Source organism: Ochotona princeps, chromosome 4 (genome assembly GCF_030435755.1).
Source record: "Ochotona princeps isolate mOchPri1 chromosome 4, mOchPri1.hap1, whole genome shotgun sequence".
NCBI classification, from domain to species: domain Eukaryota; kingdom Metazoa; phylum Chordata; class Mammalia; order Lagomorpha; family Ochotonidae; genus Ochotona; species Ochotona princeps.
This window is the reverse complement of record NC_080835.1, coordinates 8,074,372-8,092,108: the sequence shown is the minus strand read 5'-3', so window position 1 is coordinate 8,092,108 and position 17,737 is coordinate 8,074,372. Positions and strand designations below refer to the sequence as shown.

Genomic DNA, 17,737 nt, shown 5'->3' with positions numbered 1-17,737 from the left:
CGTGTGGGAGACCTGGAGGAAACTCCTGGCTCCTGGCTTCGGATCGGTGCAGCACCAGCTGTCGCAGTCACTTGGGGAGTGAATCATTGGACGGAAGATCTCCCTCTCTGTCTCTTCTCCTCTCTGTTTATCTGACTTTGCAATAAAAATAAGTAAATCTTAAAAAAAAAAATAATAAGACACCACTTGCACTGTTTTCTAGGGTCTTTCCTCCCGCGGAACTCCTTCCTGTCACTATGGCAGGAGATCTGCCTGTCTTAAATAAATCTCACTTTGCACACTGAAATTGTCAGAATGAAAATTCTTTTGTGTGAGACAAGAATTGAATGTGCTGTCATTTTTCACATCCCCACAAGTTTGATTCATGAAATGTATTCACTTTACAGAAATAAAATGATCTTTTTCAAAAGTCAGGGAGAAAAAGGATACCATCACCAAAATATGTTGAAATGCATGCAACTGTTAGTACAAAATCATGAAACTGAATATCATAAACAAAAGAGATTATCATAGAGACATCTGCCTTTTACACGGAGAATCATTAGAACATGTGAAGATGTCACGCTCAAATCCATCTCTTAATTCAATGAAATGCATGTCAGAATATTCACTGATCACATGGGGTATGTTTGAAACACTTAAAGAACATGACCAGTAAATCAGTGATCGTTTCAAGAAAGAACCAGGCATTGCTGGCTTTAGAAGGTGATGGAGTGAGGGAGATAGAAGAGCTTTTAGTGCAGAGAATTTTATTCGTCAGGGGAGAGCCTAAGGGACTGCTCCCTTGTGGCAGAGGGCCCAGGACCACTTCCACATGGTAGGGGTGACCACATGTGGGAAATGGCCAGCCAGGGCATACAGCCCTGGGCTTTTATACATCTTAGGCATGGGGGATGGGAGCAGGCAGCAGCTCCGCGGTTTGCACACGCTTATGATGCATAGGGCGGGGTATTCATCATGAAGGGTGCTGACCTTCTGCAGAGAGGCAAGGTTAGGGTGATTCATCATTCCAAACATTCCTGGATGGAAGTATCCACTTAGGATGGTGGAGTGACTTCTGCTCTGCCCAATCTAACACTGTCCCAGCGGATTTCTTTCACTGTGTAGAAAATTCCAGAATAGCAAGTAGTCTACTTAATCAAACATTGCTTGGCAGACACAGCGAAGTGGACAAGTCCAACAGCAGACTCCAGTAGGTATAGCCGTTGTGGCATGGAAACTGATATTAACTTAAAGATATTCCAAAATGAGAGTTTCCGCCTGGTGATGGTAGCCAGCCCCTCTTATTCCTGATGATTCTTGAAGTCTACAGGCAGACTAAGTCATGCTTGAAGTGCATGAAACTCATTTTAAGAACAAACTGTGACCCAGAAGGAACCAGACACATAGGACAAGGAGCCATGAAATTCAGGAAAACCACCATGTTCAGCCCTGCACTAAGTATCACTGAGAATGCTGAAACAAAGCACACATATTTCTGTTTTATTAGTAATTTTAGGGAGGCAAGAATGCTCACACTGATTGAATGAAATTTTGTATCTCAGCTGGGGGAGAAAAAAACTAAAAACCAAAAAATTGCTTAGTGCCTAAAAGGTTGTAATAGACCACCTCCCTGAAGTCCTACCCCATTACAGGGTACAACTGTGACTCCATCTTAATTTCCTGGTGACCCAAGCCCCTATCCACTTGAGCAAGAGCTGAAAGGCAAGTCCCAGATATATGGCCAATGACTCATGTTTGTTCTGCTTAAAAGACTGGTTTTGACTGTCTTCGGCTGTTTGGGGCTGTAATCCTCTCCCACATGGCTTGTTTTTGCATCTGTAAATTGCTTACGGCTCTCACCTGGCTCTCTGTGCCCTTATCTGATTGGCAGTGTCTTGTTCTTTACTGCCTGATCTGGTTTTTCTTGTTACCCAGAAGGTGGTTTGAGCATTTAAAAACCTTAACTTGGGATGCTCCTGGTGGTATCTGTCAACATCTTGTGGGGCTGCCATCCCCATAGGGACACTTGAGCTTCTCAGGGTCTGCCTCTGGCTCATTTCTTGAATAGATTTTGTCAAATTACAAACAAGGTGACTGCCTAAAAATGAACAAACCAAAAAAAATTACATATTTTACTTTCCTAGCAGAAAGATTTCCCATTCTCAACAGCTTTGTGTAATTAAAGTAAGAGTCAAAGCTTTTTGTTGTCCCTATGATTATGGGCACTGATGTTCATCACATCAACATTTAAGTTCTCCTAGGCTTTAGTTATTCCAGCAGAACCCTGGGACTCCAGATACGCACGTGAATTACAGTCAGCTGTAGCATCTCATGCTTCCACCATTGTTTCTAATCCAGACATCATCTACTTGTTTTAAGTTCTGCATCTTAATTGTATTCTTCCGGCTTTTTTTTTTCCACCTGCTTCAAAAATACAAAGAACTTCATAACCTGCATACACAACCATCAATATTGCTTTAATCAAAGCTCAGCAAGGTGTAATATCGAACTCCACCTCTGAGAAGCAGTCACACCTCAAAAATATACAACCCATTCAGACTTAGGGAGGATTCTTGGCTACTGGCTCTGGATCAACACAGCTCCAGCAGTTGTGGCCATTTGGGGAGTGAACCATTGGTTGCAAGATATTCTTTCTGTCTCTCCTCTCTATATATTGGTTTTCAAGTAAAAATTACATGGAATTTGGTTCAAAATAAAAGAGCAAACTCAATTCTTGCCTCACATGAAAGAAGAATTTGCATGCAATTTCAGTGTGCAAAGCAAAATTTATTTAACAGACAGAGGTCTCCTGTCACAGTGACAGGAGGGGCCTCTAAGGGAGGAAAGACCTGAGAAAATGGTGGAAGGGTGTCTTTTAATCAACATCCCAGGAGAGGGACTAAGGCCAGTCAGAAGGGTGTGACTGGCCTTTCCCTCCCCATTCTTACAAGAAACTAAAGAATCAGGTACCATCTCTTTGCTTTTGTCATGACAATAACTCAGAGATGGAAACTGATATTCTGATTTTGTCCCTTTGCTTTCCATCAAGGAGCTTAGAATGTGCCCTTGGAAGAATGAAAACAATGTGGAAGAAGCAAGATTTTATGTTGAAAAGTGACTTTGTTATGGGTGCAGCTAGTGATAGCCAGCACCCATTGACAGTGGGCAAATGGAATGTGGCTGTGTCCCCCACACTCTGTCCTAAAGGTGGGGCCTAACAGCAATGGAATGCTAATTCCATCCTTAAAGAGAAAAGCCCTCGGCCACCCCTCGCCCCACCACCACCACCTAGGTGTTCACTATGCCCACCTGTGACTCTCACCTGTCATCTGAGAGGGGGCGGCATTGCATTGTTGCGTAACCACTCCCCTCACAAGCCCCAATAAAGACTCCTGCTGAGCAGAGGCTGGCGCTCTTGGTTCTGTGCCTGGTTTTGTGCTCCCATTCCTCTGGCCTCCCCAGGACAGGTATCCCCTGAGCATGGCCCCTGTGTGTCTGTACTCCTCACCCTCTGTCTACTGCTTATGTAGGACAATGAAGGTAGCAATGTTATTTCTGATTTGTGTACTATCAGGAGTTCCAGGAGAGGTGAGGCTTAGCTGCAGTGGAATGTGGGCAGAGAAGCCAGGGAAAGGTGAATGTTTGCAGCTTTGTAAGTGTGTCTAGGCTATTTGTAACATGTCTCTTAGGATAACTTCTGTTGTTGGGGAGCTGGCACATAGATCTTCGGCTTAATGGATGGACTCCAGGGTAATGACTATCTGTTCCTCTTGGGGTTGTGATTGACTGGGTTGCCATATGGACTTGTGATTTGCTGTTTCTAGTGGGCCCTGTTATCACCAAGCTTGGTTTAAAAAGACTCTTTAATAAACTGTAGACATGTCTGGTATGATCTCAGTCACGCCCCACAACAACAGTGGGCAGTGATGTAGCACCTTGTCCAGAACCAAAGGACATCAAAAGGGTGGGACTGGTGGCTTCCTCCTCCCTTTCTGATAATAAGCTGGAAACTCAGGCACCATCTCTTTGACAATAAGAAGCCATAGATGTGATTAGTACATTCTATGTGTCCTTGCCTTTGTTATGACAACAACTCTTAAGATATGGTTATTGATACATATTGCTCAAGGGAGAACATGTTCTTGGAAGGGTAAAAAATGGGGAGAAACTCAATTTTATATTTAAAAAGATAACTTTACCAGGGACCAGAGACCCTAATTGCCTATTATTCCATCTGGATCCTCTCAAACAACCTCAATCCCAATACGTACACTCCATTGTCAGAACACACATCCTGTGATTTTTCTCTTTGGCCAATGCCTAAGTCCAGCAGTCTAGTTGGGGAGTCCCCAAAGGAACCTCACCTGGGGTGAAAGAAGCAAGTATTTCTGACCCAAAAGTATGACAGAAATATGAGAATGGCAAATAAAGGGGTGAAATGTGGAGCTTTACTTAGCTGATGGATATGAAGACACTAGAGAAGAAACTTAACCAGCTATAGCCTCAGTCTCACAGGGAATGCACTGGAATTTCTTCACTTCTGTGCCCCAGTTGCACACTCCCAACTCTCCCCAGGAAATTTCACAGGGATGACTCACAAGGTGGGTTGAGTGCACATTCAGGAAGCTCTCAGGCAGCAAGGTATGCAAACCAACATCCTTATTTGTGGCCAGGTTGTTCTTTTTCAGAAAACCATAGGGAAGGTCCTGTCCCATGACCTGAGAGGGAACTGCCTAGAATGTGGTGTACACCTAAGTATAATTCAGCAGTTTGTTGCCAAACAACACCTTAAGCTGGTTGCGTCGTGGGGTGTGAACAAGATCATGCCAGACATGTCTACAGTTTATTAAGAAGTTTTTATTAACTAAGCTTGGTGATAACAGGGCCCACTAGAAACAGCAAATCACAAGTCCATATGGCAACCCAGTCAATCACAACCCCAAGAGGAACAGATAGTCATTACCCTGGAGTCCATCCATTAAGCTGAAGATCTATGTGCCAGCTCCCCAACAACAGAAGTTATCCTAAGAGACATGTTACAAATAGCCTAGACACACTTACAAAGTTGCAAACATTCACCTTTCCCTGGCTTCTCTGCCCACATTCCACTGCAGCTAAGCCTCACCTCTCCTGGAACTCCTGATAGTACACAAATCAGAAATAACATTGCTACCTTCATTGTCCTACATAAGCAGTAGACAGAGGGTGAGGAGTACAGACACATAGGGGCCATGCTCAGGGGATACCTGTCTTCAGAGGTACTGCGGAGACCAAGAGTCCAGAGTGCCAGAACAATGGGAGCACAGGACCAAGAGCGCCAGCCTCTGCTCAGCAGGAGTCTTTATTGGGGCTTGTGAGGGGAGTGGTTACGCAACAATGCAATGCCGCCCCCTCTGAGGTTCCAGATGATAACAGGTGAACATTGTTGTGCCCAAATTTTGCCATCCCCAGAAAATCATCAAGAGTCTGAAGTCGGTGCCAACGACTAAGGGCAGTTTATTCAGGCTGGCCTAGGCTCCCAACTGTCACCCCAGCCCGGCAGGATGGGCAGCAGCAACAGCAGAATCAGGATCAGCAGCAAAAAGTGCCAGAGAGAAAAAAAGGGCTGAGGTTCAACAGCACAGGGCTTTTATACATTTCGGGCCAGTTCCACACAATGCCATGATTGGTCAGTTTAACTGTTAACCTTTAAAAAGAGCAAGTTGGCAGGCTTCTGTTGGTGGATTTGAAGCAAGCAACTTTCAAAAAGTACAAACTGGTGGGCTATAGGGCAGTGAGCAACTTATCTAACAAGCACACCTTCCTGAAGCATGCTCTGCCTACGTGACCTGCCAGGTATCATGTATGGACTGTCAGGCCTGGAGCTCACACAGCCCCAAGCCAAGCAAGCAAGGCAGAAATTACAAAAGTAGAAAACACCTAGGTTCTTCAAACATCACAGGTGGGCAGGAGGGAACACCTAGATGGTGGTAGGGGAGTGGCTTCCAAGCCTACCCCACCACAGTAGAGCCCCCAAACTGGTTAACTCACCCACTGTGCAGAAAGCCAATCACTAACATAGGGGTGGTGGAAGAAAGCAGGTATTTAGTGCAAAGCTCAGAGGAACAAGCCAGGGAGCCACTGCTGATTTCCTGGCCTCCCTGAAGAGTTGGAATGAGAACTCTGTGTACCGGAATTGGGGCTGAGAGGTGCATGATCAGCTAGTGTCCAAGTTCTTAGTTGGTCAGTGGATCTCATGACCTTCCTTTGATTGGTCATGTCATGCTCTTGGGGGAATTTATGTTGGCCACGTGGGCTCCAGTTGGTTGGCAGGTTATAGCAAATGCAGCAGCTACATTCTGTGCTGACCTGGAATTCCCCCGCCCGAATCACTCCAGCACAACACCAGCCACCATTCTTGTCCATTGGAAAAGAAAATGAATCCTTGAGTCAGCTGATTAGAAGCCTATAAGGCCAGCTGCATCACTCCCTTAAATCATTGAATTCTTTTTGATAAAAGGCAAGCAAGGACACCTTGTGCTAAGGGAGACAGGAGGCGGGGTTCTGCTTTTCAATGAGGGGTTTTGGTTTTAGGTATAGGTTGCAGTATTCATTGATGGCCTATTGCATGGATAAAAGCCAGGCAGGTCCCCTCTCAACCAACAACACAGAAAACAACAAGCTGAACTCATTCCTCACTTAGGAATAAAGTCATTTTGCATAAGGACTTTATTGTTTCTTTTTTATTTCCTCCATTGCAAGTTTTTTTCACAAAGGAATGTATGATCCCGTTCATCCACTCACTTTCAATTTCGCTTCAAACAGCATCTGGAGACATAATATCCGGAAAGCTACAATAAATCGAATGGAATTTCCGTGGTCATTAAGACCTATGGTTCTTCAGAAGTGGCTTGGATAGGCGGCTCAGTTCGCTGGAGCATCAAAGCAGGAATGCAAGTTATGTAAAGAATGTGTGTCCTCCGTGCTTTCTAAACTCAGGCTCCTCAAGTTGCCTAGAGTTGGACTTTCACTGTCATAACTGTGTTAACGTTAGGCTGTGCCAGACTTGAGATACTCACACCGCGAGGGGCAGACCTAGCACCACAGATTTGGGGTCACAAATTTAGGTTCCACGTTTTCAAATTCACTCCTCCCCCGTCCCCCCACATACTTTACAAGGGCGAAACAAAACCACCACTGAAATCTCCCAATTCTGGACTGGAAAAAAAAAAAACAACTTGCCAATTCAGAAAGGAGAAATCTGTTAGTGATCCCATTGTGAAGTTAACAGCCGGTTCGCCGGCTCACAACTTGACACTAGCCAAAGCAGCAGGACAGGGGTCGAGAGTTCCGCCCCTGCCAACTGGGAACGCGAAATTGTGACTGCATCCCACGTCCCTAAACTAACATTTAAATCCGGTCAACTACATGTGACACCCATTTCACACACGTTTTAACTGCGTGCAGGATTAAAAAAAAAAAAAACACCACACCAGAAACGAGAACACCTCTGGGAGGAGGACGGTGACGCTGAAAAGCCACTCCCAGGGCCCAGGAAGAGGCGACCAGGCAGCCATTTGCAGCTCTTCCCTCACCCCACCCCCACATTCCACCCGCCGCCTCTGAGTTGGCTATTAGCATATTCTCTCCCATAATGCTTTGATTCAGCCCCCACCAAACTCTGTTTAAATAAAATCACAACTAAATTTTCCAGAAACTACCAATATGCTTTGGTAAATACATTCGTAAATGCGTTTTATTTTAATGCAAACAATAATTGAGCAGTTTTTATATGAGCCTCAAACTCTCCTTTGTGTAATGGGAACTTGAATGCTTGGGGGCGTTAGCGAGGCAGAGAGCAAATCAGCTTTGCGCAGTGGCAGTATCGTAGCCAATGAGGTTTATCCGAGGCGCGATTATTGCTAATTGAAAACTTTTCCCAATACCCCGCCGTGACGACTTGAAATATAGTCGGCATTGGCAATTTTTGACAGTCTCTTCGGAGACTGATATTTCTTTGTTACTAAGGGTAGATTTAGGTGTGGGCAGGGTTCAGCAGTTGGGGCGGAAAGTACACTGCTGTCAGTCTTTCATAGGTTGAAGCTCCACCGCTTGGTGATCTGTGGCTAGTGAGATTTTTGGAGAGATTTGGGCACAAGATCTTTTATTCCTGTCTCTGCTTCTCTGCAAATCTGCATTTCCAACACAGACACATAAATCTTACGGAGGAAGAAAGGAAAAAAAAGCAGAAGTGTGCGGAGGAGGTAGGGAATTCTGGGTCGGCGGGGAAAGGAGGGAGAAGGAAGCAATGTGGCTCTCCTGTTCCAAGCCTGCAAAGGCTGCGACCACTCCGCTCTCGGGGGAGGTATGAATCGGGGTACCTAGAATTCAGTCTCAGCTGAAGTTGTGAGCAAAGGGCAGTGACTTCTTCCTCCCTCCGAGTGGCAATGTCCCTAACCGCTCTCCTCTTTCCCCCTGGAGGCTTCATTGTTGTGTTGTTTTTGTTTCAAAATTTCAATGAAACTCCTAGAAGCGTTGTCCCTCTTTTCTGATTTTCGTTTCCCAAGCCAGCTTGAGTCAGCGTAGTTAGGCATTGCTCTGCCATCTTCAACCTCTCCTTCGGATTCACTTTAAATGGCAGAAAATTGTAAGTCGTCAATTCTGGTCCTGACATAGGTTATAACCAGAGGAAGGGGAGAGGGTTGCAGTGGAGATGAGGATGTCACACGTCTGCTGTTCAAATGTGAATCATGTGATTGGAGTGTGAGACCAGGAAGGTCCCAAATGTAAAACCATCAAAAACACTGTCATTTCTGTGTAGGTTGTCCCATCATTCTCATTCATGGTTGCACAAATCAGAAGTCTGTGAAGTCACATACTTCCTGATCACGTGCTTTTGTGATGCCTGAACTTCTGCTGCCTTTGAGCATTGGGTCTCTGCAAACAGCTACTATCACTGCCAAGAGCCTTCCTTGTTAGAACCACCTCAAATCCTGTGTGCTGACTGTAGGATAGTAAGAGGATACACAGAAAAATGGTAGGAAAATGATTTATTAAAGCAAGACGTTGAAACCTGGATATTCTAAACTCAGAAATATGATATCCTTGACAGGTTCTGGAAACCAGGACCCAGTAGTCTTCATATGTCAAGCACTGGGCATTCTCCCACCACTTCTCCCTGAAATTGAACCACAGAAAGAAAGCAGGAATGAAAGGTAAGTCCAAGCATGACTGTTCCTCAGGTAGCAGGCTAGCCAAACCAATCTATCAGTGGGGTTTTGCTTTTGAAAGGCAAAGTTGGGTTAAAATTACCAGAAAGCTGCATTTTGTTAAATGATGGCATAAACCTGGGAAAATTACAACAATACCTTATTCAGATCGCAGAACAGCATCTCTTAAGTAAATCAAATACCAGAGTATTTTGCAAGATCACGGAAGAATAGGAAACAAAGTTTATTTTGGAAAAATTTTCAAATCACACATATGTTTTAACAATGACTGTAAAGAACCCTCTGCTGAGATGGCCCAAGTGTTAGGTCTCTATTGGAAGGTCAGAATAAATAAATGGACACAAATGACCATGAGTTGTTTTTTTTTTTTTTTTTCCTCTCTAATGTTGCAGTATAGTGTAATCTGCTGTCACCTGCAGTGGGAAGCCCACAGCTGGATACTGGGAAGCTCTGCGTCCGGAAGACTCCGCCTCCCAGGGAATGGGTTCTGCCTTGTAGTCCATAGAAATCTCAACACTGAATTCCAATTTCAATGGACTTGGAAACTGAACTTCACCATTTGAACTCATAGATGGAGACATGGCAGAGACCCACATAGGTGCTCTAGCTAGGCATGGCACTGCAGGAAAAAAATCCTCAAGGCACATTTTACCCTGCATTACAAGGAGGACAGCCAAAGGCAGTAAGGGGAAATTTGCAGGATTTCTGTCTCTCCAAATCTGCAGACACAATTCAGAGACCCTTTGTCTCTTTATTGCAGAGGGCATTTCCCACTACACCACCTGTCTCCATCTTCGACACTCCCAGTGCCCTATGAGTGGACTTGCCTTCGGGAAGCTCCCAGGTGGGGAAGCAGAAGAGTTTGGTATTTCAGCATCATCGCCTGTAGCCTAAATGTCCTTCATAGGACCCAACAAGGAACCAAGTGAGTGATCTGAGGAAGAATTTGCTCAGAAATGTCAGTGCACCTAAGTTTAAATCAGCAGAAGTAGAGCTCTCACATACCTTGTGACCTGGGGCCACTCTGCATGAACCCGGAGAAACAAACTACTGCCCACTACACTGGAACCCAATTGAGTGGCAAGCTGACCTCATGCCCAGCTGTGTGGCTGAACAGAAGAGAAAGAAATTACCAGTGCTTCTGCGATTCGGGACCTTTCAATGGTTGACATTCCATCAGTGCACTTCTTCACTGTTATCAGTGCCTCAGCAGCTTCTTCTGGTGGTGCAAATGTGGCCAGTTGTACTCTAAACTTATCTTCAGACAAATATAAATATCCTATGTTTTCAGCGAGAAGAGCAGGGCAGACTGCCGCATCACCTACAGCCAAAGACAGAAGGCAATTTACACGAGGAAAGCCTTCGCCCATGTGAAACTACATGGGATTGGCTTATTTCTGAATAAAGATGATGAGTTCTCTCTGGTATAGGCAACCTTCATGCAAAATTCAAGATCAATAGATACATAGGTAAACATGCATATACATACATTTACCTAGAGGTACTGTATAATGGAGACAAGTGTTCCAAGAAGTGGAGCTACATTGCAGTATGTGTCTCTACTTCTGAATAAGAGATAGACTCCCAATGAAACTTAAAAATATCTTGACAATAGAATGCTGGGCTTTCTACCACTGTCTGTACCTACAAAGTCAGGATACACTTAGATAGAAGAATGATGGACTTGTGACTGTTGTTGAGGGACTAAACTATTATAATAATATAGGGGAAACAGTGGGGGCGGTAGAAAGATGGTAAGGGGAATTCCCTCAGCATAAGAAACTGTATCACGAAAAATAAAGATTTTTTTTTTTTGTTTAAGAAGCTACAAGGAATCCTCAGGGCTTCGTGCTTCCATCCTACCAGTGTGTAGGTCACACTGAGAGATTTTGGTGGTTCTGAATTCCTCAAGATTACACAGTAAGTAGCAAAGTAAAAGACAAATTCCAAATCATTAAGTTAGCTTTTGTGTGTTTTTAAAATTTATTTATTTTTAATGAAAATGCACATTCAGTATTTTCTGAAGCTTTTCCTTTAATTGAAATCCCTACTTGTAGCCTTGAACAAATTCAGGTTATCTGCAAATTTCATGATACAAAATCAATCCTGGATAATTTTTGAAGAAGAATAGATTTGGGGGAATGGCAGGCAGAACCCCACAATATTTGAGAAGTATTTGGAGAAGAGTCCCTGGATTCGTTAAAATGTTTAGAGGTGACATTTTGAGACAAACTTCGAGAAGCTCAGAAAATGATATTGGATGCACATAGATCCAGAGGTTAAAATTCAAAGACAGTGGGTCTCCCCACACACACTGTGCAGTGTGCTTTTGGCTCGTTTGCTATGAAGGGATATACAGAATCCTTAGAGAGACTGGGAGGAGGGACTGTGTCCCATTCCCCAACAACACCGGGAGTGGTTTGAAATACCTAGAGAAATTATTTCTCCTGATGTCGATGCACTTTTCTTCTAGGTTATGGAACTAGTCTGTAGCCAAAAGTGACTCCCACAAGGATGTACTGCGACCCTGAATTCAGACATAACTTTCGTTGGAATTTGGAGACAGTAGAATAAGAGGCAATACAGGAGACGACAGCCAGGATTGAAAAATAAAAGGAGTAACTAGGTCTAAAACAGTCTTGGATCATCCTGCAAGCAGGGAAATATGCAAAATATTGCATTGTTGAAAGAGAAGGTACAATCAATTCTAATTTAATAAACATCCTTGGACTGTTAGACCTGCTCTACCACCACTATTGCTGGCATTCCTCTAAGACTAGCAATACTCACTGGAAGGTTTATAATTAAGAAATTTCAGATTCTAGCTCTTTGGGGACTAGGAGCTCCACAGATGTCCTTCCAGATATAAAGTTTCACCTGTTTTCAACTCATGAGCTAAGACATTGAGAGCTCAATCGGCACTTGAGAAAGTCTGAGCCTTGCGGACAGAAGCTTCCTGTAGACAGCTGCCACTAACACACATAATCGCACTTCACTCTCAAGCTCTTCAAGATGCTGACTATAAACAGGAATGATGAAGAGAGGCTGTAAGAGCATCAAGGTTTGGCCCTGAGCCACAAGACTGGCATGTGCTGCCATCGCCTGGGCTGAGCACACAGGTGTCAGTTAAGGAGTGTGGCTCAGGATGGCCTCCTGAAATTTCCTGCAGGGATTTTTCTTGTCCAATTCCATTGAAATTAAATTGAAAAAAAAATAGTGTCTTGGCTGCAGTAAAGGGGGTGCTATTACAATAGGCTCAGGAATAACTTAGGGATAGTGTGAAGTGCCGGACCCCATCAGCATCCCACCTGGCATGCCCAGAAAGCTCTTATGAGACTCATCACAAGTGATACTCACCCTCATAGCAGCAAAGGGCCAGAATGACCAACAGGAGAGACACAGACAGCCTCATAGTGGTGAATCTCTCTTTGAGTTCTCAGCTTTAGAGAAAGAAGGGTGTTCTTACTACACAGCAGGAACTGTGGAGCCCTGGAGGCAAGCACACTTTGTACCTTGTAAGTCTCTGGCCCTGCCCACAGGGGCCAAGTCACAAGTCACAGGGGCTGGCTTCTAGCCTTTTTTTTCCTTAGGGGAAGCTGATATACTATACTCCTGTCTCTGTGTACACTGCACTTCAGCTTGAGAAATCTCTGCTCTGTACCCAATGTGTGCACTGAAGCATCCTCTAATTCATCTCTTGATCTCACGTTTGCATTTGAGATTTTAAGGATCTATCTGTTCTATCAATGCAGAGTCACAAATGCATTCTGAAAACTGAAGCACAGAGGTAGAGGATCCACGAAGCCAAGGTGAAGCAGATCCAAAAGAAAATCTCTGCCCCTTGTCGGAGTGACAGCTGACACTGATCCACTCTAAACAAGAACATTCCTGCCCCTGTTTCCCTCTCCGTTCCCACCTGACCAAAACAGATACCACAAAGCATGGCTGAAAAGTATAGCTAAAGAGAAACTTCTTTCGGTGATTTCAACTGCCCCACCTGATTGCACCAATTTCACAAGTTAGTCAACCTCTTTCTTAAGTGTGACATGGACACATCGCAGAGGTTCACACTTTCAGCCTCAATTTGAAACCAAGGCTAGGGAATGATGCCAGCAGGCAGAGCAGAAACTTCTGAAGAATTCTTTCCTCATCATGTATAGGTGGAACTGTAATTCAGAGACACATTCCTTTTGTGGAAAATCAGACCCAAGCTGAAAGTCCTACATATTCTAGGATGTCATGGGAATGCATGCTCTACAATAAGTAAGGAGAATCTGAATATAATTGCCCAGAAAACTCTGAACCTGGTGCAACACTACACGTTAGGAAAGACCTCCTAGCTCCAAATTTTACTTGGGCAAGGAAAGGTGTCAGGTACTGTGTCCAGTGCTCAGCATTTCCTATGTGATGGAACCATAAAGTGCTTCTGTCTAGAGGGTCTTGGGGCCATGCTCCTGCTCCGAATAGAATGAACAACAACAACAAAATCCTAGCTAATGATCCTTTCAAAGTAATAATTTTAGCACCTGAACACCTCTCAGGTATTTGGTGAAAACCTGAAATCTGTTATTGATCCAAACCAGAAATGACAACACAATGAAGTCTTGAAAGATGGATGCCACAGGAAGGACAGAGAAAGAGGCATGGACAGAATACAGAGGGCATTCAGGGTAGTAACCTTCTTCTGTAGGCTGATCAACTGTTACATACAAGTCAGTACTCATTTGTGTAAACCCACAAAGTGTACACCATTTTGTAAGCTGTAGTGTAAACTGTGAACATTGGATGTTATTTACATCTCATTACAATGTCAACTAATGGTATTAGTTCAACTATTACCAGAACATTGCATAATGGAGAAAAGATCCCAATGACACAATGACAATTTTATCAAACAATACGTTGAAAAACATTTAAATGGGTATATGTGAACTGTTAATACACAATCGGGAATAAAATAGAGAACCGTAGATGCACTACCTCCCTCCACAGGAATCACAGAACTTGTGAAAATGTACTCACTCAGAAACCAAACTCCAAATTCAATGAAGTGCCAAGCGGAATTTCTTTAATAATTTTCAACTTAAAGATCAATAGACAAATGCCATTATGGTTTTTTGGCTTGCATTTTTATCACAATTTTAAAATTTATATAAAATGATGGCATTTCACTATTGCTTGAGATTTATTTTTATTGGAATATGGGATCCCGGTGCATGCAAGGTAAGAATTTAGTCAGTAAGTCATCGTGTCAGGCCCTCCCTCTCTCTCTTTTTTTTAAATGTATTTGTTCTTATTGGAAAGCCAGTTTTACAGAGAGAAGGAAATACAGAGAGAAAGACATTTTTCACAAGACAGATTTGGAAGCATAGGGGATTTCCCCCTCCCTTTCTTATCTCCCTCCCTGTATCCCCCTTATGATTTTTTTCAGAATTATTGCCATAACATAATCATCCATTTTACACTTCAACCACTCACAATATTATTTATTTTTCAAAATTATTTACCAACTTAGAGAACAAACTTCATGTACTTCACAGCTACAATTCTAAGGTCATATTTCCCTCCTCTGCCTCCTTCTGTTGATTCCCACTCCTCCCTTCCTTTCCATTTTTTTTTTTTTTGCATTTTTGACAAAAACATGATTTCAACCTACTCTTCAATTGCAGCTTAATGAACACCATGACATATCACAGAAGATGCATGACAATATTGTAACACATAATGATTTCCAGTTACATCCATCTTGTTGCAAACAACATTTCATTCTTTTTTATGGCAGAGGAGTCTGGAGTGTCACATGATGTTTCAATACATTTACCTATTGAAATCTCAACAGAGTGGCTACATGCTTTGTTGAGATTCTGAAGTGCTGGCTGGATCTTTCTAAATTGGGTTCCTTGACTAAGCAATGAGGGAGAGTAAACCTTTGGACAGGATTGGCCCAGGTAGCTCTGCTACCTTTTGTGGTGGAGTCTTTAGTAAATGGCTGATCCCTAGAGAGTCATGTGCCTCATTTGAAAAAGAAGTGTGTTAACACTTGTGCCACATTGTATGGTATGTATGAGTTTAAAGCATTTGAGGAAACACATATAATGCTGGGTAGTAAATATCAGCTTTTACAAATACATTTAAAAAATAGAAAAAGTATAAAATAAATAAAGAACATTTTTTCTCAGGGAGAAGTACTTTCGTGATGGTGGCTCAGACTCATTGTGACCATCGCCATGTTGGCAGGTGTCCTGGGCCACACTTGTAGTGCTTCTAACTCATTGTCGTCTACCTCACACTGAAGCAGATATGACTAGATACCTGAAAAGAACAAGCCACAAAAATCAAATGCACCATTCAGGCAATGAGAGTTTGAGCTCTTTTTAAAAAATACTTATTTATTTTTATTGGAAAGTCAGATTTACAGAGAAAAGCAGAGAGGGAGAGAAAGATCTTCCATCTTCTGGTTCACTCCCCAAGTGGCTACAATGGCCAGGGCTGAGCTAATCCAAAGCCAGGAGCCAGGAGATTTTTTCCGGGTCTCTCACGTGGATGCACGGTCCCAAGACCTTGGGCCATCCTCGACTGCTTTCCCGTGCCATAAACAGGGAGATGGATGGGAAGAGAAGCAGAGCAGCTGGGATACGAACCAGAGCATGGGAACCCTGGGCACGCAAGGGAGGACTTTAGCCACTAAGCTATTGCACCGGGCCCAAAAGCTTCAGTTCTATCAAAAACAGAATTTCACTTGGGGTGACATATGCATTTAAAAATTATCTTAAAGAACACCCACAATGAACTGAACGAGGCTTTGAAATCAAGATAAACGAGACAAAGAACCAAAACAAATAACCTACCAATGTTTAAAAACTGATGAGCTGATTTTCATTTAGAATCTTTTAGATGATTCTCTGAAACAAAGAAACAAAACAACTTCCACAAAATTTACTTTCCTTTTTTCTTCCAAAGACTTACTCTTACTGGAAAGGCAGATAAAATTTATGGATGGAGAGAAGAAAAGACAGAAAGATCTTCCGTCTGCTGGTTCACTCCTCAAATGGCTACAACTGCCAGAGCTGAATCAGTCCAAAGCCAGCAACCAGTATTTTACCCAAGTCTCCCATGTGATGTCAGGGTTCCAAAGATTTGGGCTGTCCTCTACTACTTTCCCAGGTCAGAGGCAAGGAACTAGATTGAAAGTGGAACAGCCAGGACACAAATTGACACCCAAATGGGATCCTGACACTTGCAAGGGAAGGATTTAGTGATTGAGCCATCACTCTGGGCCCTACTTTCCTTAAATGTTTGCTTTGCACCACAGAAAGACCTCTCATATTAAGTTTTCTGTAATTAAGGGAACAAAGACTTCTAGTGGCCATGGATTTGGGCTGTCAATTGTCTTCATTTCTCTCCTAAAATCCAAGAACTCCTTTAGAATTAACCATGAAAAACAGTGACAATTCACTCTCAGAATACATAATGTAAGTAAACAATTAACAAGATAATAGGTACTTCTTATCTATCAGTATTAAGCTTGAGTATTAATTTATATTCCCAGGTCAATGGGAAATGAACTTTAAAAAAATGGACTTAAAAAATAAAAAAAATAAAAAAAATAAACTATATGCTGCCTGCAAAAAAATTCACTACAAAAACTGAAAATTAAAAGTTGAAAAGACGTGTCTTGCAAAGGGAAACCAAAAATTAGCTGAAGTAGCTGTATTTATATCAGACAAAAACAGAATTTGAAACAAGAACTTCAAAAGACACAGAGGGCCTGGCAGGGTGGTCTAGCAGCTTAAGTCCTCGCCTTGAACGCACCAGGATCCCAAATGGGCGCCAGTTCTAATCCCATCAGCTCCTCTTCCCATCCAGCTCCCTGCTTGTGGCCTGGGAAAGCAGTCGAGGATGGCCCAAAGCCTTGGATTCCTGCACCCACATGGTACGCTTGGAAGAAGTTCCTGGCTCCTGGCTCCTGGCTTCAGATCAGCGCAGCACTGGCTGTTGTGGTCACTTGGGGAGTGAATCATCGGACGGAAGATCTTCCTCCTTCTCTCCTCCTCTCTGTATATCTGACCTTGCAATAAAAATAAATAAATCTTTAAAAAAAGGACACAGAAATTTGCCATACATTGATAAGAGGATCAATTCAACAAGAAGGTAAACAGCACAAAACCTCTCACTCAACAGCTACAGAATATATATTCTCATTAGCACATGATACATTTTTTTTTAGGAAAGACATTCCATTAGGTGACAAATCAAGTCTCAATAACTTTAAAAGTTGAAATTATACCATGTATCTTCTCATAATACAAAGAAGTAAAACTGGATACAAACAGCAAGGTAATTAGAAACTTTATTAATGCATGGAAATTGAATAACTTGCTACCCAATGACCAAAGGTCACTGTAGAAATTAATAATCCAGTTTCAAGAAGATAAATGCCATATGTTTTCTCTGATATGTGCTAATTAATATAGAATACCATCTCAGAACCAGCACAATGATGTATCAGGCTAATCCTATGGTGTGGCATCCCATGTGGGCATTGG

General features: G+C 42.9%; 1 protein-coding gene, 1 long non-coding RNA gene and 1 other non-coding gene across 3 annotated transcripts; 2 read left to right on the top strand and 1 right to left on the bottom strand.

Annotated features, from left to right (window-relative positions):
- The first annotated feature begins 7,826 nt into the window (after positions 1–7,826).
- On the top strand, positions 7,827–7,967 carry LOC118759534 (U4 spliceosomal RNA). The gene has a single exon (XR_004996242.1). It is a non-coding gene; the product is annotated as a U4 spliceosomal RNA (small nuclear RNA).
- A 1,029-nt stretch (positions 7,968–8,996) lies between these two features.
- On the bottom strand, positions 8,997–12,683 carry LOC101524047 (secretoglobin family 1D member 2-like). Its single transcript, XM_004596902.2, has 3 exons — positions 12,549–12,683; positions 10,325–10,512; positions 8,997–9,139 (listed from the first exon to the last, which is right to left on the bottom strand). The coding sequence occupies exons 1-3, from the start codon at positions 12,601–12,603 to the stop codon at positions 9,101–9,103; spliced, it is 282 nt and encodes a 93-aa protein (XP_004596959.2). The 5' UTR covers positions 12,604–12,683; the 3' UTR covers positions 8,997–9,100.
- Positions 9,041–12,534, top strand: LOC131480160 (uncharacterized). The gene is made up of 3 exons (XR_009245274.1): positions 9,041–9,176; positions 11,014–11,111; positions 11,665–12,534. It is a non-coding gene; the product is annotated as an uncharacterized LOC131480160 (long non-coding RNA).
- Positions 12,684–17,737: the final 5,054 nt, after the last annotated feature.

What these genes read in the sequence shown, in the direction of transcription:
- LOC101524047 (XM_004596902.2), bottom strand. Translation starts at nt 12,603, where the DNA reads ATGAGGCTGTCTGTGTCTCTCCTGTTGGTCATTCTGGCCCTTTGCTGC. An exon ending in GGCCCTTTGCTGCTATGAGG is followed by an intron (nt 10,513 to 12,548) that starts GTGAGTATCACT and finishes CTTTGGCTGTAG; the next exon opens with GTGATGCGGCAGTCTGCCCT. An exon ending in CCCGAATCGCAGAAGCACTG is followed by an intron (nt 9,140 to 10,324) that starts GTAATTTCTTTC and finishes GTTCAATTTCAG; the next exon opens with GGAGAAGTGGTGGGAGAATG.